Source organism: Puccinia triticina, chromosome 7A, assembly GCF_026914185.1.
Source record: "Puccinia triticina chromosome 7A, complete sequence".
NCBI lineage: Eukaryota > Fungi > Basidiomycota > Pucciniomycetes > Pucciniales > Pucciniaceae > Puccinia > Puccinia triticina.
In genome coordinates this window covers 1,373,052-1,394,363 of record NC_070564.1, presented here as the reverse complement: position 1 = coordinate 1,394,363, position 21,312 = coordinate 1,373,052, and the positions used below count along the sequence as shown (strand labels likewise).

Below are 21,312 nucleotides of genomic sequence, written 5' to 3'. Positions count from 1 at the left end.
GATGGATCAGTGAAGAACAATAAAAAAGATATTGGAATCTCAGACTCTGCTCACCTGTCCTTTGGCAGTGGAACCTTCAAAGAAAAATTTCTTTGGGTGATTGAACCCACCTTTGATGTTCTTTCCGCGCTTGTTTGCCTTTTTGTTCTCGTCATTGGAATCTTGGATAATGTTGAATTCATTGGGTCTGGGCCATCAAGGGGATGTATTGGCAGGGGTCTGTCGGATCAATGTACACCAGCCATTTCGACATGTATTTGACATTGGGCGGGTGCTTTGCATAGATATGTTTCATGACCACATCAAGTGCATTGAAGTTGCTGGATTTTGGATTTGAGCCGGGAACAGAAGTTACCAATGCAGAGGCAGAGCCCGCGGCGATCTGGGCGGCCCTCTCAGTCAACACATGAGTTCTGATGTCAACAGCAATCTGAGCTTCTTTTGCAACAGCTACTGGATTATTGATCTCGACCTGGAGGCCAGCATGGGTAGATCCAGAAGATTTGCTTTCATTGTTTTGATCCAGTAAGAATAGGACTCTTTGTTTTTGATTGTGTAGTTGAGCTTTTTACAGAACTCTGGAGTAGACTTGTAAGCCATTGATACCTGCCAGGAAAGAGTTCCTTTGGGGACCGCCTTATTGATGAGTTCATTGGCACCTTCCACAATCTTGCCAGCCTCTGTAGCAACAAGGCTGCAAGATTCGATGAGGCTCAGTGAGCCTATATTGAAAGTTAAAGCAAAAACTTTCTTGGTCTTGACAGTATTCCATCCTACTTTGCCCGGTTTTGGGCAATAGAGCTTGAAAGACGTGCTACAATGTGCCTTTTTTGGTGGCTGGAAGGAACAAGGTTTAGTTCATCATCAACATGAACCCAACCAACCTTGAAAGGAAAGAACTCACGGTGGAATTAGTTGCTTCCGTGCCGTCTAGACCAGCAACACGTGTGCAAGCGCGCTCCGCATCAGAAAGATATCCCATTTGCAGGGGTGGATTAGCCCTTGCAAAGAGGTCGATGCCAAATTGTGACATGTTGCTTGGGATTGAAGTTGTGAATCAAGCTTGGCGTGGATGGCCAATGGATTATGGTGTTCAAAATTGCATAAGCAATTTTTTACATAAAATCATAACAGCATACCCAAACAAATTTTTATGATTCCCCCGACTCCCCCAGCATATCGATGCATAAGATCTTGAGACAGGCCGGCAGCCACTTAAGACACCGGCCGGCAGCCGCACATAACCCAGCACCCAATCACACTTCACATGTTGGCGCAATCACCGGCGTCAAGCCAAGAATCTCTGCCGGCTTTACAATCTCAACAGGTTTTAACACCTCTGAATGGCTCTCCTTCTATCCAAGCAGGAATTGGCGGCCAATCAGGCAGTAAACAACAAGGTGAATCAAAGAATGGCTCAGGCCGACAAAGATATGTCTGGCACAGCTGCAACGACTGAAGAAAGCACCCCACCCCCTGAAACTGACCCCAAACTGTTGCAGCTACAACTGTGTGAGAAGCAGTTGAATGTTGAGATGCGCAAGATTGAAGTCACAAACGCGAAGGCCAACTCTGAACAAAAAAAAAGCAATGCAGCTGCATTTCAGCGAGCTCGGATGATGCAGGACTTCTTGAAGTATGGGTTATCCTATGTGCAAGCAAAGGAAGCAACCGATGATCTCCTTGGATCTTCAATCTGTTGGTGTTCAAGGAGTGCCAGGATCATGATGCAGAAGAAGGGAAAGCGGAAGCCGGTTACAATTGGTTGGTATTGCTGTTCATTGATCTGTAGTCTTGCAAAGCAGGTGAAAAGGAGAAACTGGAGGTCTTGGATCAATGCTTTGTGTTCCGAGTGGCGTGGCATGCCAGTCGGTGGTTGGCTGGTGCAAGGAGGTTCGGTTGGAGGAGTTGCTTGGCCGGTGAGCGGAGATGGGTCAGGGGGCTGTTAAAGTGGGTTCTCACTATTGCATAAGCAACATAAAATCTTAATGGCATAAACCCCTGCAAGATTTGCGGGTTTATGCTGTTATGATTTTATGTAATTCTTTGACTTATGCAATTTTGAACACCATAATTGTCTTTTGAAAATAGCTTGGTCTCAAAAACACAAAAATAAGGATTTTTAAATTAATTCATTATGGCATCAAAACCCCATGATGTCATCATTGGTTATTTGATGATGACAGTACTGTCATATCATTCAAAGTTCAAACCCCACCAGACCAAGCTCCATCTATGGTGTTCAAAATTGCGTAAGTCAAAGAATTACATAAAATCATAACAACATAAACCCGCAAATCTCGCAGGGGTTCATGCCATCAAGATTTTATGTTGCTTATGCAATAGTGAGAACCCACTTTAACAGCCCTCTGACCCATCTCCGCTCACCGGCCAAGCAACTCCTCCAACCGGACCTCCTCGCACCAGCCGACCACCGACTGGCATGCCACGCCACTCGGAACACAAAGCATTGATCCAAGACCTCCAGTTTCTCCTTTTCACCTGCTTTGCAAGACTCCAGATCAATGAACAGTAATACCAAACAATTGTAACCGGCTGCTGCTTTCCCTTCTTCTGCATCATGATCCTGGCACTCCTTGAACACCAACAGATTGAAGATCCAAGGAGATCATCGGTTGCTTCCTTTGCTTGCACATAGGATAACCCGGACTTCAAGAAGTCCTGCATCATCCAAGCTCGCTGAAATGCAGCTGCATTGCTTTTTTTTGTTCAGAGTTGGCCTTTGCGTTTGCAACTTTGATCTCGCGTACCTCAACATTCAACTGCTTCTCACGTAGTTGGAGCTGCAACAGTTTGGGGTCAGTTTCAGGGGGTGGGGTGCTTTTCTTCAGCCGTTGCAGCTGCGCCAGACATCTCTTTGTTGGCCCGAGCCATTCTTTGATTCACCTTGTTGTTTACTGCCTGATTGGCCGCCAATTCCTGCTTGGATAGAAGGAGAGCCATTCAGAGGTGTTAAAACCTGTTGAGATTGTAAAGCCGGCAGAGATTCTTGGCTTGATGCCGGTGATTGCGCCGACATGTGAAGTGTGATTGGGTGCTGGGTTATGTGCAGCTGCCGGCCGGTGTCTTAAGTGGCTGCCGGCCTGTCTTAAGATCTTATGCATTGATATGCTGGGGGAGTCGGGGGAATCATAAAAATTTGTTTGGGTATGCTGTTATGATTTTATGTAAGAAATTGCTTATGCAATTTTAAACACCATAAATATGTAAAAAAATCTTAGGCTTTGTTTGGAGCCGATATAAATATAGGTGATATAATCATTGGTTAATTCAATGAAAACTACAAAATTCAACATAAAGCCTCCAAATATTTTTTCTAGGCAACCTACAATACTGTTCTCTTCAATTATGAAGTCAGATTCAACTGATTCAGCCATATTCAGTACTGTAGTACCATTATGTTGCTTTTGACCAAAACAAAGCAATATAATGGTATTATGGTGCTGAAGATGGCTGAATCAGTTAAATCTGACTTCATAGTTGATGAGACCAGTACTGTAGGTTTCCTACAAAAAAAAAATTGGATTCTTTATGTTGAGTTTTGTATTTTTTATTGAATTTACAAATGATTATATCACCTATATTTATATTGGCTCCAAACGGGGCCTTATGCAATTTTGAACACCATAACCCTATTAACAACTTTCCATCAAATCTGTAGCCCTTGCACATGGATGTACACTGATGTACATATGTAGAGCCCAAAGATAATCTTAGTTCATTTGCTTGGGAGAAGTGCAGTCTCAAGGCTCCAGATCTGGTTCTGCAGGCTCAGGTAAAAATGTGAAAGCAATTTCAAAGTGAGTCACATTGCATATGCAACTTGCCAATGCCAAGTAAGTGATGTTCCAAAGTCCCACCGAGGATCCGAAGTAATTCATATCTTCAAAGAGTTTCTCAAAATGGCTCGACCTTTCAAAAGAACACGAAGAAAAGAAACCGAGCAAGTCAAGGAACCGGAGCCAGAGCCACAATTCGATGATAATGAACCGATTGGAATTATTGAAAGCGAAGCAGAGGACTCACCAGCTCCGATACCATCATTTGACATGGGAATCGACTCAACAAAACCCACGGCATTTGATAAGCTTCCTTGGAAGAAGGTCCCACTACCTGACTTCATGGGTGATGGTCTAGCCTTCGACCCGGATGGGGGCGGATTATTAGGCTTGGAAGAACTCGATGGCTCGGTTTGGGAAGATATCAAACAGTCTAGCCGTAAACGCAATCTGGATCGACTGGAAGAAAATGATGATAATGAGAAAAACCCGACGCTTGAAGATCAAGACCATCAAGACCACGTGAAAAGCCTCGATTCCGAAGTTACAGAAGTCACACCAAGTCAAGCAACGATCGATAAAGAACTAAGGAAACAGGCTAAGAAGGAGAGACTGGCTAAGCTAAGGGAACTCAAGAAGAGTGCTCAACCCAAGAACCTCACCACTACCGATTCTGTCAATGATGGTCAAACTGAACGAAAACAGCGAGAAAATAAAGAAGTGGACGATGAACTGGATAATGTTGACTGGGCTGCGACTGCTGATCTTGATGGAATGTCAGACATGGAAAGAGACGTTGATGATCAGTTGATTATGTTACCCTTCGATGGTCAGCGCTCCATTTTCCCTCATAAGCCGCAACCTTTCACTGACGAGTTATGACCCCATATAGAGTCCCTACTACCTGCTTGGTCACATATCAAGCTGGCCAGTCCGATCAAACGTGCCTTGTATCAGCTCTCGTTCACCAAACCGACCGCTGTACAGGAAGCGAGTTTACCTGTCTCACTCAGTTCCACGGATTCACCTCGAGATTTAGTCGTGATTGCCGAGACAGGGTCGGGCAAGACGCTGGCGTATGCTCTTCCAATCCTCAATGCACTCCTCCTTTCTTCGCCCTCGCCGACATTGAAATCAAGTCCGCAAGTTTTGCCTATAGTCACACTAATCTTGACCCCAACTCGGGAGCTATGTCTTCAAGTGAAAACTCATATAGACACATTCCTTAAGGCAATGTGCAGTGAGACTGATCCGTCACAAGAAAGTACAATGGGTGAGCCTAGCTCTTCGAAAAATCGGACGGGAATCACGACAGTCTCGATTTGCGGTGGGATTGCGATGGCCAAGCAACGCAAACAACTCGAACGAAGCAAGAAGCTGATGGAGCCCGGAAAAGGTGGTCTAGGCTGCATCGTCATCGCCACACCCGGTCGGCTTTGGGATATGATCCAAAGTTGGGACGAATTTGCAGAGGGAATCAAGCGCAAGTTGGACTGGTTAATCATCGACGAGGCTGATAAGATGATTGAGAAGGGCCACTTTGAAGAACTCGAAAAGATCCTGAAATTGACTAAACGCCCCAAACAGCGCCGTGCTCGACAAGAGAATGGCGAAGAGGATGATGATCAAGATGAAGAATGGGAAGATGAATGGACCTCGAAAGCGAGTAACGCGGATAATTTCATCAAAGAGAAGATCAGGACGATGGTTTTTTCAGCCACTATGGATAAGAACTTGCAGATCAATCTAAAGAAGAGGTCCTTCAAGGGAAAACCGCCAACTGTCGGGGGCTCAATACCCCCTGCCGATCCGATGCATGACTTACTGGAACAGATCGATTTTAGAGATCCACATCCAGAATTGATCGATTTAACTCCGGAAGGAAGAATGGTCGGTGGACTCAAGGAGTGCAAGATCGAATGCGTGCTTAAAGACAAAGTCAGTTCAGCTTACCAACAGGATCAGCTATTTCTCCCAGATTACTGACATAAATTATCTACCGATTGTAACTGTAAGGATCTATACTTGTTGCACTTCATGCTACGTTACACGGGGCGGACGATTGTATTCTTATCCTCGATCTCTGCGCTTCGAAGGTTATCGCCGATGTTGAACCTGCTGTTACCCCACTCGACTGTGTTAACATTGCATTCAGAAATGCAGCAACGGTCACGATTGAAATCATTAGATCGTTTCCGTTCCAGTTCGAATTCGATCTTGCTGTCGACTGACGTGGCTGCACGAGGCTTGGATATCCCGCAAGTTGACCATGTCATCCACTACCAGATCCCTAGGTCTTCGGATTGCTATGTCCATCGCTCCGGTAGGACTGCCAGAGCTGGAAAAGGCGGCGTTGCTTTGGCTCTCATTGCGCCAGACGAACTCAAAACTTGGAGAAGTCTGATGAAAAATTTGGGAAGAGGTTCGTAGTTCTAACCCTTTTCCACCCTCTTCTTTATTAGCATACCTTCCCCCCATTTCCTCCTCTTTTTCTCACTGAGTCTTTTTTATCTTAGCCGATGATTTACCATCTCCGCCGATTGAGCATTCAATTTCGAATAAGTTGAAAGAGCTATTGGAGTTGGCTAGAAAAATCGATAATCTGGAGCACAAATCGACCAAACAATCTCACGATGATAACTGGATGAAAAAGACCGCTGAGATGCTCGAGATCGACCTGGATAACTCGAACGATGAGTCAGTATTTTCTTTTCAGTTCTGCTTCGATGTGATAGTCAACATCACTTTGGACACATGTTCATCTTTCTCTTTTTTTGACAGGTCTGATGCAGATGAAAAAGACAGACAAACAAAGCCGAAGGGAGACAATAAAGCGATGAGCCAGGCGAAGATTTTACGAACCCAATTGAAAGAAAAACTATCGGACCCATTGATCATCAAGAATAATTCACTGATCACCAGATCCAAAACTAATCAGAGCAATCATCATCGTCCCCGGAAAATCAATAATTGTTTTATTAAGGACCCTCAAGTTATTGAAAACTTTCTCTCTAATCAGAATCATTCTCATCTTGTCGGGTTGAATCGCTCCGTGAACGCCTTAAATGAACTCTCTTAATCACATCTTCACTTCTTTTCAGCTTTGTATTAGTTTCCATTCTCCTTCAATTTTTTCTTCTGCTTTAGATTTCTAATTGGCATGGTTTTTTTTTACTTTATCGCGAAGTAGGCGGTCTACTTCAAGAAGTAAACCCGTCGTTGTGAAAACACGAAAAGATACTCCATAGCCTTCTCGCATCATCTTTTTCTTAAGCCGCAGGGATGCGGTGGGAGATTGATTGCGAGTTGGCGCGGCGCGAATGTCAAAAGTCCCACGGCAGACACAAAAATTCGACCGCCCCAGGACTCGAACCTGGAGTCTCCTGCTCGCGATTTCGGATCGTAGGCAGGCGCCTTGACCATTGGGCCAGGCGGCCGATGACACTACGGGCAAATAGGTGTGATTCGTACCCGCAGCGTCACCTGACGTTGCATTTGGGGTCGCGGCCGCAGTGACTGCGCCTACTTGCGCAGTCACGCGGGCTTGCAACAACAGGGTGACGCTGCATCCCGCAGCGACAGCTACATGCCTGTAGTGTGACCAAGGAGGTAGACATCTCTCTGTGGATCCTCCCTGCCGCGACATTTGTCGGGGGTTACATGCGCAGTCACTGCGCCTACTGCCGCAGTCACGCCAGCCTGATTTGTCATGATGTCGCGGCATCCGGGAGCGACTGTTATGAGCTGCGCCCGCGCGCCAAGCTCATCCCTGGACATGTCTTGTAGTTACACTTACATGTCACGCTCCTCATCATAAGGAGGAGCCGGGGGGAGATCCATCCTCTTCCCTCATCTAGCAATTTACCAATTAAGCTAGAAAACCAGAAGAACCCAGAACCCAACCCTTCTCTCCGACAGACTGAACCTAACAGCGACACCTAAATGCCCGCAGTGTAATAGGGACTCTGAATCAACGCTTCTGATCTAAATGTCTGACGGATGGTCAATGGCGGACTTAATGTCCGGATGAACAACGCTACCCAAGCTTAACTAAGCCTCTCCAAGGAGACGCGGAGCGTCTCCAAAGGAGAGGCTCAGGACTAAAGTTACATTCTTTGCCTGAGGCTGACAAGCTTTTGTGCAGAAAATCACACATTTTGTATTAACATCTCTATTGCCTTTCTCTCTCAACTTTCAATTCAAATACCCATATAAGAGCATCCCTATTGGTGCGGGTGTAACTTGAGGAGTAGCGGATTAGCTTACTCCGGGATTAGCGCTAATCCGGGTGGTCAACCACATTGGTGCAGGCTTAATTGATGAGTGAGTATGTTGTATGCACCTACAGCTGATGTAATCTGTGTTTGGTAAAAACTTCTGGGTGGGGAGGAGTGTCTGCATGCAGCGTTACTCCCAGGATTAGCAAGGAGTAAATTTACTCCCACTTACTCCAAATCGTACTCCCGGGAGGAGTTTAGTCCAATTAAATTGGACCCAATGCGGTTGCCAAGGAGGATTAGTTACACTAATCCTTCCTTAATCCACAACCAATGTGGATGCTCTAGCTGGTTATAGCCCTCAATCTGAGCTGTCTTGTACATATTTTTTCAAGTAAAACCATCAAAAACTGGCCGCTCAGTGGCCATTCTTGTGAGGGCTATTCCTGAGGGTTGAAGAGGGGAAGCTTGGGAACGTGGGAGAATAACTCAGATGAATAAGCTTGGGCGGTGTTATGGAGGGCACCAGATCAGATTGATCAAGTTCATGAATTTCCTATATGAGATCAGAGAAGGTTCATGCCTCCCTTCCTCTGAGTTCAAGGCCAAACTCAGACTTGGGGAGGCACTGCGCACTGCGGACCCATCCTCTCACCCTGCATGCGCACACAAAAAAACACACACAAAAAAGATAAAGAAGAAATAAAACCAAACCCTCCCCAGTGCAACCATCCAACACATGCAATCAGATAATGACAAAAGATCACAGGGGAGAAAAAAAATGAAGAATGAAACATAGCATAAAACAATAAACAATATAGAAAAGGAACTCCTGAAATGTCTTGAGGGTGCTGCTGTGCCATGAGTGCCTTGACGTCTTGAGGTCCTTCCATGCAATGTGCCCTGATTTGAACTGAAAGACTGCCTGTACCCTGTGTTGTGACATAGTCACAGTACTCGACTGCGACACATGTCACAGTCCGTGTAGATAGTCTATATAGTCTCTTTTCCTCTCTTCTAGATGAAAAGTATTGATCACTCGGAGCTCTCTACACAACAGGTTATGACCCTCTCGCTAGAGTAGCTCGCATCTTCAAAGAAATAACATATAACTATAATCTTATCTATCAAATACACGTAGCTGGCGTAAGGACGAGCTTTCCCCGTAGTTCAAACAACGAACGAGCACCGTAGTCGAATCAGACGAGTCATCGTAGTCCGCCAGCGAGCAAGTTTCCTTTTGCCCTTCTACACACATCTCCGAACCAGTTTCTTTTCTCCTCTTTCTTCACTTATCTATCCACCTCTTAACACCGCAAATCTACAAAATCGCAAAACAAATCAAAAAAAAAAAAAAAAAAAAAAAAAAAAATACACATCATATCAAACTTTTTCTCTTTCTTCTCTACCTCCCTGATTATCCGACCGAATTCGACCTCGGGAGAGTCAGTTGACAGTAATTCCTACTCTTGTGCGGTTACCCTTGCAGGGATATTCTTAGTTTGTTGTTCTTTAAGCGAGCTTGTGGTGAATATCCTGCAGATATTTGCGTTGGGCTGATCACCCATAGCTACGACGCCGCTGCGAGAATAATAAACTGGGTTTAAACTTAGCAAGAAAACCCAGCAAGAGAGGTCTCGATCTGCTTAACCTTGGAACGCCTACGCCGACTGTGGACAACTCCTCTTTTTTTTTTTCTCTTCTATCTCTCCATTACCCCTCTCCTCCGAATGGCAGACGATAAACCACCCTCCGGCCGTTTCATTCCCAGGTCATCCAATCTCTCAGGTCCAATACCTGGTCTGCGGACGATCGACCGTAACACGCCGAAGAATCCGACGATGAGGTCGGTGCTGGGCCCACAACTGGCATCAAACGATTACTTCAGACGCCGTCTCAACCGAATTCCCTCAGAGACCAGTCGTCAAGAAGGCCCCTCAACCTACTTTGGACTGGACAAAGGAAAAAACCGGGCCCAATCGGATTCGGACGAGGCGCCTGCGGAGACAACCTTCCAACCGCGAATCACCGGCCGCACCATTGGTTCGTCGGCGGCTAACTGGAGGCGCACTGAACCGGCCCCACACCTGGACGACTCAAAAACCAACCGGATGAACGTCCCGACATCACCCGGCCACCAACCAGCAGTTTCCAGCAGCGATATCGCAAATCTTGTGAACGAGATGCGCCTTCAACGTGAGGCCGAGCAAGCACGCCGCGAGGAGGATCGCGCTTGTAGGACAGCAGAAGAAGCTAGATCACACGCCCGCTGGGAACTTGATGAGGACTCCAAAATCTCGGCAATAGTCACAGCTGCAATCAAGGACTTCGCCAGTGAAGATTTCCTCAAACCCGACGGTTCCAATGTGCGTCGATGGGAGCAGGCCCTCCGGGCGGCAGCCTCGAAGAGATTTCGTAATCCTGACTTCTACACTCCGGAGGAGAACGCACCTGTGAACGCATACCACGAAGAGATCGCCCGCGGGATCATCTACTCATCTGTTCACAATGATCTCGCGTGCAACCTTTTGGATCTCGACAGTTCGGCCGAGATTTTTGCGCATCTTGCATCCCGTTTCCGCGTTATCAACCGTGCGCGGCAATTACAGGCGTGGGAAACTCTCAAGTCTATTTCACTCTCCAACTTCAACAGCTCCGCCGAAGTCCTCGCCGAGTTCGACAACTGTGCAAGAACCTTTGTAGAGCAAGGCGTCGACCTTACCTGGGACACCATCCGCTCCTTTATACTCCAAGGGAACCTCAATGATCACCTTCGCCCTGTCGTCGATCGGAAAATCGATTTGTTTATGGAAACGCATGAAGATTCGTCCCCAGGGGTTGAAGATGTACTGCGCTACTGGGACGCCGCACGGGCCGAGCACAACCTAGCACAAACGACTGGCCGCGAGGATACTTCGGCTTTGAACGTCAGTCTAGCTAGCCGCACTAACACTAGCGTTTCAGGATCTAGCGAAGTCCCCGTTTCAGGATCTATCGACGAGGCCGAAGTAACTGCTATGGCTATCAACAAGCCAGCGCGCTGCTACATCTGCAAACAAATCGGCCACATGTCCTCCCATTGCCCCATCAGCAGGAAGAACAACCCCGGCAATCATCCTACCACCCGCCGGCCTGTTCCGAACGCAAACTTCCCGCCCTGTTCAATAACCTACAACTTCGACCGGTTGCCATACATCAGGCCATCCCAACCCGAATCCAGACCGCTCACCATGCCCTCTAATCTTCCTCGTCCGGCGGCCTTCAACCAAAATAAGTCCTCCAGCCCCGCTCAGACCAACAAACAGGTTGAGGCAAGACAGATCAACCCCGATCTTTTTGCCGAAGAGGATGAAGAAGTTGAACATGTTTTCGAAAATGAAAACTTATCAGCCAAACCGTCCGGCCACCGTTTTGATCTCCGTGAAATGAAACTCGACCGGACTAGCCAAGAAGTCATTTGGGACTCCGGTGCCTCCGACAATGTCACAGGCGATAGGTATGCACTGTTTGATTTCGCCCCCCTTGCTCAACCTATTGCCGTGAAAGTAGCGACTGACTCGGCTTGTGATTTCATCACAGGCACGGGTACTTTGAAATTTGTCGGGATGAGGAAAACAATCATCGTTGTTAAGAACGTTTATTTCTGTGAGCGGGCTAGGTCAACTTTACTGTCTGTTGCTGCGTTCAAGAAATCTGACGCTCGTTTCAAGGTCAACGGAAACTTCGATTCAATTGACCTCATCTCTAGAGACGGAAGCCTCCTTATGAGGAGCAATTTTGATCCCGCTACCAACACCTGGCCATTACAGCGACCTCTCCGAGCTCTTGTTTCCCCTACGATACCTTCTCCCCAATCGTGTATTTCCATTGATGTTCCTGAAATATATACACATGCTATTTTTAAATCGCCCAACTTGGTTGAACACAACCAATTCACTTGGAGAGCCGAAGATCTGACCCCTGATGAGAAGACCCTCCTTTTCTGGCATAGGCTCTTCGGACATGCAAGCCTGAGAAAAATCCGTCGCATGGTAAAACTTCAGCTAGGATATGGACTCCCTGCAACAATGCCAAGCGGATCAATCAAGTGCCCCGTTTGCTCTATTTGCAAAGCAACAAGGACATCAGCTTTGGGTCCGACCAATCGCTGCCTCGCGAAATTGTCAGTAGTGTGTGTTGACCTGATGGGACCTTTTGACACACCCACTATGTCTGGAGGTAAATATGCGCTCACTATCCGGGACATTTTTACGTCGTACAGCGAAGTCAAGGTCCTCAAGACTAAAGCAGAAGCGGCTGAAATGTTAATGCAAACAATCACGCGGTGGGAGACACAAACAGGCTCAAAATTGAAGGTTCTAAGATCCGACAACGGCGGCGAATTTGACTCAAAAGTCCTGGGTAAGTTCCTCAGTGAGAAAGGAATTGTAGCCGAGCGTTCCTTGCCTTACCATCATTTTCAAAACGGAGCGGCTGAACGGTATAACAGGACTGTTTCCGATATGGGTCGTAGCATACTTTATGACAGCGAATTAGGCCGTGAATTCTGGGGATACGCGTTCATGTGGTCTGCTTGGACGCTAAACCGGATCCCAAATCGTGTAACCAAAGATAAGACACCCTACGAATGCTTTTACGGCGAAAAACCTCAACTGGACAGAACCAGGGTTTTTGGCTCTCAGGCATATGTGCTTGTAGCACCAGAAAAACGGAAAAAACTCGATGATAGGGCGGTCGAGGGCTTGGTTGTTGGACACCTCCCAGACTCTAAAGGTTGGACCTTCTGGATCCCGAAGACGAAGAAGATGATATCCTCGGCGTGGGCGGACTTTGGGCGCAATGCACTTCCATCAGGCCCGGCTGAGAACACTAAAGATGACAAAGAGCCTGCAAAAGCCACTAAACAGCTGACTCCAACGACTGAATCGAAACACCTTCGCCTGAATGACTTCACCAATGAACTAAAAGTCAAGAAACAGGAAGAGTCTGTTGATGAATGCCAAGCAAACTGCGCTGATAGTTCGGAATCCGTACCCAGGACATTCAAAGAAGCAATGCGATCTAAAGACGCCACGCACTGGAAAGCTGCCGTAGATACAGAGCTAGAAAATCTCCGGCGGAAGTCAGTATGGATTGTGCGCAAGTTACCGTCAAACAGGAGAAGACTGGGTGCCCGGTGGGTTTTTGCGCGGAAAACCAACGCCGACGGCTCCACAAAATTCAAGGCGCGGTACGTCGCCAAGGGCTTCAATCAGAAAGAGGGCACCGATTTCGCTCACACATTTGCACCCACGGCTACATTCACCTCGATGCGCGTCCTGCTGACCATAGCAGCCAAGAACAATTGGCCAATATATAATTTTGACTTTGTGGCGGCTTACCTCAATGCTCCGATAGATGAGGAAGTTTGGGTCCAGGCACCAGAAGGACTAGATGTGAACGCAGGCGAGGCTTGTCTCCTGCGACGAGCGCTCTACGGGACCAAGCAAGCAGCGAGATGTTGGTGGAAACATCTCAGTGGGACATTGAAGGATCTCGGTTACTCTTCCAGCTATTACGACTCTAGTGTTTACACACTCAGCAACAAAAAGAATCGCTCTATCATATGGGTTCATGTCGACGACGGAATTGTGACTGGCTCATCTGATACAGAGCTACGGAAACTAGAACAGCAACTGAAGGGCAGCCTTGAAATAAAATGGGAGGAAGGACTGACTAGCATGGTAGGCGTAAAAATCAAAAGGACAGCTGATGGTTTTGAGCTAACTCAACCAAACTTGATCTCAAAAATTCTGAAAGAGCGGTGGGATGGGACTACTTTAAACTCAACTCCACTCCCTGAAGGTTTCTCCACCAACTCTGAGGAAGATCAAGAAGGCATCAACAGCTCAGACTACTTATCTGCCGTGGGCGGCTTAAGCTACGTTACGGTTGGGACGCGACCGGACATCGCCTACAGTGTGAACTATCTTGCGCGCTTCTCCGCAAAGCCATCTACTCTACATTGGAAGGGACTGAAGCACCTAATAGGTTACCTGGCGAACTCTAGAGACACACCGCTTTTGATCAATCCCAAGAATGCTGGCAACTTTCCCGTGGAGTGTTTTGTGGACGCCAACTGGGGGGGACCAAACTCAAGATCAACCTACGGTGTGCTCATCCGCCTGTACGGCGCGCCCATCATGTGGGTATCACGTCGCCTGGTAACTGTTGCAAGCTCCACGTGTCAGGCGGAATATATGGCGCTTGGGCATGCCACGAGACACGCGTTGTGGATCCGGAACCTCCTATCTGACATTATTGGCGCTGACTTCGTGGTAAGAATATTCTGCGACAATCAAGCGGCGGTTAAAATAGGCTGCGAAGACGCGTCCAACAAGAGGACCCATCACATTGAACGCGACTTCTATGTGACGAATCAAGCTCTTTATGAGAAGAAGACCGACCTGCAATGGATCCCGGGATGCGATCAACTTGCAGATGTTCTCACAAAGTCTTTAGGTCGACTGGCACATGGAAAGTGTGGGAAGGCGGTACAGGGTTTCTAGTTTTTTTTTTTTTTTTTTTCTTTTCTTTCTTTCTTTCTTTCTTTCTTCTCCCTCTTTATTATGTTTTTTGTTTCTTTTGTTTCTTTTCTCTCATGTTTATCAGTGTCTTGTTGAGGGGGGGGATGTTGTGACATAGTCACAGTACTCGACTGCGACACATGTCACAGTCCGTGTAGATAGTCTATATAGTCTCTTTTCCTCTCTTCTAGATGAAAAGTATTGATCACTCGGAGCTCTCTACACAACACCCTGTCCCTAGACTGCTCATATGCCATCCCTGGAAAAGTTGAAAAGGAAAAAAAACAGGGGATGAAATAACACCACGAAAAAATTGATGTGAATAGGTGTCAGGTGACATGCAGTAACATGTGTTGAAAGTCCAGTGGTACTCCAACAAAAAACCCCTTGAATAACAATGGTCCCCTTGTCATTATCAGGGGTTTTCAACAATTGTTCCTGGGAGTGAGGTTGGAATAAAGGCTGGAATTAGCTTCACATCATCTGACACCTAGTCCGCTCATATTTTTCATGGTGTAACCTAAGACGGAAAGGGGGGACAAAAGAACCAAAGGCTGCCGCAGTGTTCACAAATGTGGCATAGAGTAGGGTTTTGAAATCACAGTAGTAGATACCCTGGAGATGCATACACATGTGAGGAATTACTTTTGTACTCCTGTGCCTCTGCGGGAAAATTACCTCTTCACCTGATCTGCTGAGAACCACCACGCTAACTGGGTGCCATTGATCTCCTCCAAAATGCACGAGCCGCCATGAACCTGTTGAACCACGCGGACAGAGCCGCTCCATTGATTGGCAAACAATTTGCCCCACTGTGTCTCCAGCGCACGGTTGTAGGCCAAGACCATGTTTCCCAGCTGCAGAGGAACCCTAAGCTGCAACATGTTCTTCTCTTCCCAATACCTGACAGATTGATATGAGTCTAGAGGCTACCTCTAGACTCAGGATGTAAACAAGTGTTTGGGGCAGAAAACAGTGCCCAAACCCAACCCAAGGCAAGGTAACTGCCGGGTTGGGGCAGTTTGGGTCAAAATTTCAAATAAGCTGCCTGAACAACCCAATTAAGGATGATGCAGGTTGGGTTGGGTCTCAGGTCAACCTGGTGCATGGCCAGGGATGACATTGATTCCAACTCATCATTAGACAAGACAGCTAGAGGCCAAGCGGCTCCGCCGCCGCAGGTACGCCCCGAGCGCGCGCCCTACCCCCGATACCATCGGTCCCCGCGACCAAGGCTTCCCCTCCAGGAAACGACCCACCACCAATCCCCCAGCCCATCGCATTCAAAGCCGTCACCGCCCAGCCGCCGCCCGGCCGCCCCAACACCCAGCCCAAAGTTTAACACTAACACCGGCAAGGCGCTACCAACCCCGCCCCGTCAATCGGTACAGGCGCCGGGCGCAACGTTCGAAAACACACCAGAGCTCACCGCGGCGAATCACCACGAACCAGGCAGCCGCGATCGCCGCACCCACCACGGATGGTCCGCTAACATTCTCTCCCCGCAACTCCAACGCCACGGCCCCGTACCCCACCCTCACGCATAAAATCAGCTCCGATGGTACCCCACAATCCCCACCCCTCCCCCTCTCCCAAACACAATCCGCAACAGTTCCTCAACGCTTACCCTAAAACACGACAGCAACCATGGCCCCAAGCAATAGAACTCTCAAGACTACTTCCCACGAAACGCTATTGGCCGACAGGGTCAACTTTCGCGGCCATGTATACGTCGATCAACATGTGAGTACGACCGTCACTACAGAGGTGAACCAAGTATCTGACAAAGCGGCACAGATATCCACACAAGCCGACGGCGCGCCGCTTGGCCAAGGAACGACATTCCGCAGATGGCTATCACCCCGCCCGCCTGCGAACCGCTATTTTTTTCCCATCAACCTGCAGCGCGCATTCATCGATGGAGCAATTCCCCTCGTCGGCCGTGTGTACAACATGAAGGGGTTCATCGACGGAATTAGCCAGGACGGCGCACTGGAATTGAAGTTCACCTCGTCCATGACGTCTCAACGTCCATTTCGGCGCGCCGCCGCCCACGAACCCCCGTTGACCGTCAACGCTGTCGGAACGATATGCGCACTTTCGATGATCAATATTCTTAGCAAGCAACCAGTTTGCGCCATCACCCTTGAACACACCACGGTAGTGAGTCAGCCTAATGTCACAGCGATAGACCAAGCAGCTAACACCTCGACCAGAATGACATGCCGAAGCTCCTCATCGACTTCATAATACCCTTAGGCGCGGATTGGAGTTTCGACCTAGATTCAAACCACATTGGTCTCCGCGCCTGGTTTTACGGCGATTTGGCCGGGGTCAACGTTGAGAATGGGCGAACCGTTGTAGTGGTGAGAGCTCATTCACACAAACCTGTCAAAATTGTTCTGACCTTCATATTATGTATATAGATACATTCTGGAAGGGTATTCGGCGTCGAACATTGAAATCCATAGTAAACCGATCAATTCAAATCACGCCAACCCGTGCGGCAATTATATTGTAACTACTACTTAAATTCGCGTTCAAAAACAATCCCTATTGCGGGACAAAAAACCATATCTAGATAAATGACGACTAAGCGCCAAATAATCGTAACCAATTATTTCCAGGCTGAACAGCCATTAATTCACCTCGCGTTGGCAAAGCTTGCCTATAGACAGTATCGCCGATCGTGTATAATGTTATACTCATAAGCCTGAGCCCCCCAACCAAACCCATAAATCGCGACCCTCGCCGAAACGCGTCTATACGCATAACCTTTGGGAAGGCCTCGAGATTAATTTGATCTGCACCGATCAATCACGTTAGCCTTCGTGAAGATACCGCGAATTACGCGGCGGGTGCCCTCTTACCTTCATGTCAACACAGGCGAACCGGCCACCGTCTCCCCCAAGCTTTGGCCACAGCCATGACTGTAGATCCGCTCGCCCAAAGCCTTATGCAAACATGAGTCACCCTGATCCGAGTTGCCATGAGGAAGACAGAAACCCGTCTGCTCTCGCCAGTGCACTCCTCCGCAGCAGGAACAGCGCATGCTTGAGGAGACCGATATTGGAATGCTGTAATCGAAAACGACGCCCATCGTCATGTTGAAAGGATGGCCCGATGTACCATGACCATCAGAGTGACCTCCCGCAACTTCGTGATTTGCTCCATTCCCGTTCGCGTTGATATTCATGTCGCTCCCGAAGTTACTTTGTTGTATATGATTAACAACCCTAACCAAGAGTCATTGCCTCCGTGTTAATATTGTTGCGAATCCTACACCTGGGTCCAAAACCAACTTACGGATAACTTAATCACATGAGCTCACGGAAACCCGAAGCTTGTACGATTCGGACGCCAGATCAGCTGAACCAATAACGCGATCGCGATCAGATGCGTGGAGTAGCTCGACGGCTTGTTGATGCCAGCAACAACAGGGATCAACTTTCAGCATGGTTGGATTCGGCTTTCCCTTTGAGCCTTCGCATAGCTCGGGTCACCCTATCCTTGGGCAGGATTAAAAACACGAAAAATAAACAACTGCTTACCGGAAATCGTCCAAACGAGTTAACCTGCAAGCGTAAGTGACTTGATTAAGCGTGAAGCACAAACTGCTGGACAATGTTCTCCGGATGCGCTGGTCAATAGGTTAATGTCGATTCGCAGAATTAAACACTCCGCTCGATATCGAGGATGTTTTCAGACCTAATCTACACGATGCTTTTCATTTCAATCATCCCCAAACACGAGGCACCAAGACAGTTGTTCAAGTTGCGAGTTATGCCCTTAACTTGAACCTAAGTTCAAAGCTTTGGTCGACATGACACGCAAGCCAACATTAAGGAACAAGATCGCGCACAAGGTCTCATTACGAGTACCAGCAAGCCAAATGTAATCGACCACACATGCAAAACATTCACCCTCAGCCTTTGATTCATAAATCAAATCCTGACATCCTCTCCCAACATATGAGATCATTTCTGTCACTCATTTCAACATGGCATCTGAGCCATTACTATTTTTGGGCTAGGATCAATTTTCATTGGTATGATCCAGTAACTCAACATCAAAATAGCTACTGAAATCAAATCCAGTAGACCAAATACTCCAATTTTTCAGGAATGGTCCTTAATTACGGTATAGCCTAGACGTAAGCTCACGTTGATATCAATTGAGGCCCATTCATCGCGAAGAATCGGTACCTCGCAACGTTGGTGAAGGCGTATTTGTCGGGACTGCGGCTCAAATCAAAGGCTGGCAGTCAACTGCGAGGCCGTGGCAGTCAGACCTAGCGCCGCGCCCAAAATGCTCCAATTTGTCTAGCCAAAGCTATAGTCAAAGTCGACTAAAAGGCAATGTGTCGGACTTGTTGTCATAGTTTGTGCCCCGGCAAACGTGGCCAGGCAACCCAGCTCCACTCACATGACAAGTTGAGTAGGCAACAGGCCTATGCCTGGTCCAATAAATGCGGCTTATGATTCCCGGAAGCCGCACAATAAATACTGCCAATGACCTTGCAGAGTATTCGCCGCCCATTTATAAATTCACGAGACGCCATGAGTTCATATCAAAGTCTACATGAGACGTTTTTCCGCATCAACAATAGCGCAGGCGACGAGAACCTAATTTTCCAAGGCGCAGTGAAAATTTATGGAATTGTGAGGCTTCAATCTGATTCACGATGACTTCCAAACTATATCTAACACTGATAGACCCGAATAGGATCGCGAGACGACGACCGAAGGGCAATTCATCAATTACAAACTCCTCTTAACGGTCCCTAGAGGAATCATGCGCGTGAATAATCACAATCCGGCTATCACCTCGAGAATCGCAGTGGTCCTCAAATCCCCAAATTTGACCGAATACGGATATAGTCTCTCTGCAGGAGATTCCTATACGATATCGGGAAACATCAACGCTGATGAGAGTGGTAATCAGATCTTCGAGCTTAACCCGCTTTTGGCCCGACGCCACATGCCTGTTATTTGCCCGTTTCTCTTCAACAGAATGATAGTTGAAGGCCGAGGGTCTATACAAGAAGTATTTTCTGTTTCGAAAGATGATCATTCCGCGCCCGCTTATTCAGAGTTCAATATTAATATCCTGACCCCAGTAAGTCACCTAATGACTTATACATACTGAGACTGAGCTGACTTTACACTCCAGGATGCTGTCTCAGTGTTGAACCTAACTGTGATTGTCAAAACGGCGGACGTACCAGAAGAGTTAAAGAGCCAATATGCTGTTGGCGATATCGTAAAATTTCGAGGATACTTAAGTCGCGGTGACGGCTCACAGAGGCCTCTTGTTGTTGAGGTTCGTGAAGTCAATTCATTCGGGCTCACACTTAGCGTATACTAACAAGATGATACGACTTAGGTCATAAGCCATGCGGCAGTTAGGCTGTAATAGAATTGCCAGTCTACGCCGGCGTTGCAGCAAGATGAAATATACTCAAATTGCAATTTCAATGGTGCCTTTCTTAATCATTCAGTGTTCATATTGTTATCTCTTATAATGCCCAACTGTGCTATTCAACAAATGTCCGCCCAACAACAGGAATTATAAAGACCAAGATTTCGTGATTATCATGCGCTTCTATCTCGTCGTTGTCCCAATCATCAACCCAATCTTGAGAAAAGCCCAGTCACGTCAAGCCAATGAAGGCCAAGCAAGTCGACCAAGTAACTAATTGTGCACACCGCGATAACAATTACGAGCTAAATTGCACCCCAACTATAAATGGATACATAATGGTGCAGTTCGTATGCTATGAAAATTGACCTCACAGCTCACAACTTGAAGGAGGCTTGGTCTGATAACGGGTTCGGGATAATATACCTTTAGTAACCTCGGCATGATGTGATAGCATCGGGGACAAACATCGAGCTACGTTACGTTTTGTATGAGATATAAGCAATCAGTAGATAGTGTAATACCATCGAAACGTCGATTCTAGAACAAACAATATGATGAAGAGCCTGCGAGTGGCATTAAAACGTTCGGCTAAAAACTCTCAGATTAATGTCTAAGGGCCATGCGCCAACGGCGAGAGGGCGAAATTAACGCAAATCAAACAACAACAGTTCCACTTTGCCAATCAAGACAATCTATCTTAAGTATACTTACGGCCGAAAAAAACCCTTCATTCATCCGTAATTGCGTCCGCGGCGTCAATGATTGTGGGATCGTAGGTGGGAGGTGACGAGTCACTGCCCGGGAGTGTTTCACCTGAAACTCAATGGTCGTCTCAGTGGTCAAGTCAGGACATTGTAAAAACAAAATTGAACTGACTTGGCCTCACGTCCGAAAAAATTTGTCTATGAACGACATTCAGGATGCCTTCACGCACAGATGGCTTGACGACGAGGAGGTCGTCGACATTCGACACTCGGGACAACGCGACGTAAAGCTGACCGTGGGAAAACACATCTGTTTCTAAGTAGATTCCCACTCAACTGAGTGTTTGACCCTGACTTTTGTTGACGGACATTGCATACGCTGGGGCGACCGGGAACTGATACCTGAAAAACGACAATCCGGACCTGGCATCGCCTTTATTATGCAATTTGACTCGAGGAAGTGTTATTTCCTTTCCGGCGAAGGGCCCCGACATTAGCCGTCCAACAATAAAGCTTGTACCAAAGTCATCGACTACTATCCTTGATCCGTTACATATTCCTTCTTTTATTGCCATGTTTCGAATAATGACAAGAGGCATTC

General features: G+C 47.3%; 3 protein-coding genes across 3 annotated transcripts; all 3 read left to right on the top strand.

Annotated features, from left to right (window-relative positions):
* Nucleotides 1-3,923: 3,923 nt before the first annotated feature.
* Nucleotides 3,924-6,879, top strand: PtA15_7A167 (uncharacterized protein; the record flags this gene model as incomplete). The annotated part of the gene is made up of 5 exons (XM_053170745.1): nucleotides 3,924-4,629; nucleotides 4,693-5,738; nucleotides 5,817-6,222; nucleotides 6,317-6,497; nucleotides 6,582-6,879. The coding sequence occupies 5 exons, from the start codon at nucleotides 3,924-3,926 to the stop codon at nucleotides 6,877-6,879; spliced, it is 2,637 nt and encodes an 878-aa protein (XP_053021996.1).
* A 9,657-nt stretch (nucleotides 6,880-16,536) lies between these two features.
* PtA15_7A166 (uncharacterized protein) lies at nucleotides 16,537-17,551 on the top strand (the record flags this gene model as incomplete). Its single annotated transcript, XM_053170744.1, has 2 exons — nucleotides 16,537-16,646; nucleotides 17,410-17,551. The coding sequence occupies 2 exons, from the start codon at nucleotides 16,537-16,539 to the stop codon at nucleotides 17,549-17,551; spliced, it is 252 nt and encodes an 83-aa protein (XP_053021995.1).
* Nucleotides 17,552-19,142: 1,591 nt separating this feature from the next.
* PtA15_7A165 (uncharacterized protein) lies at nucleotides 19,143-19,998 on the top strand (the record flags this gene model as incomplete). Its single annotated transcript, XM_053170743.1, has 4 exons — nucleotides 19,143-19,244; nucleotides 19,309-19,701; nucleotides 19,756-19,905; nucleotides 19,969-19,998. 4 exons carry the CDS (start codon nucleotides 19,143-19,145, stop codon nucleotides 19,996-19,998), a joined length of 675 nt encoding a protein of 224 aa, XP_053021994.1.
* Between the last annotated feature and the right edge of the window lie 1,314 nt (nucleotides 19,999-21,312).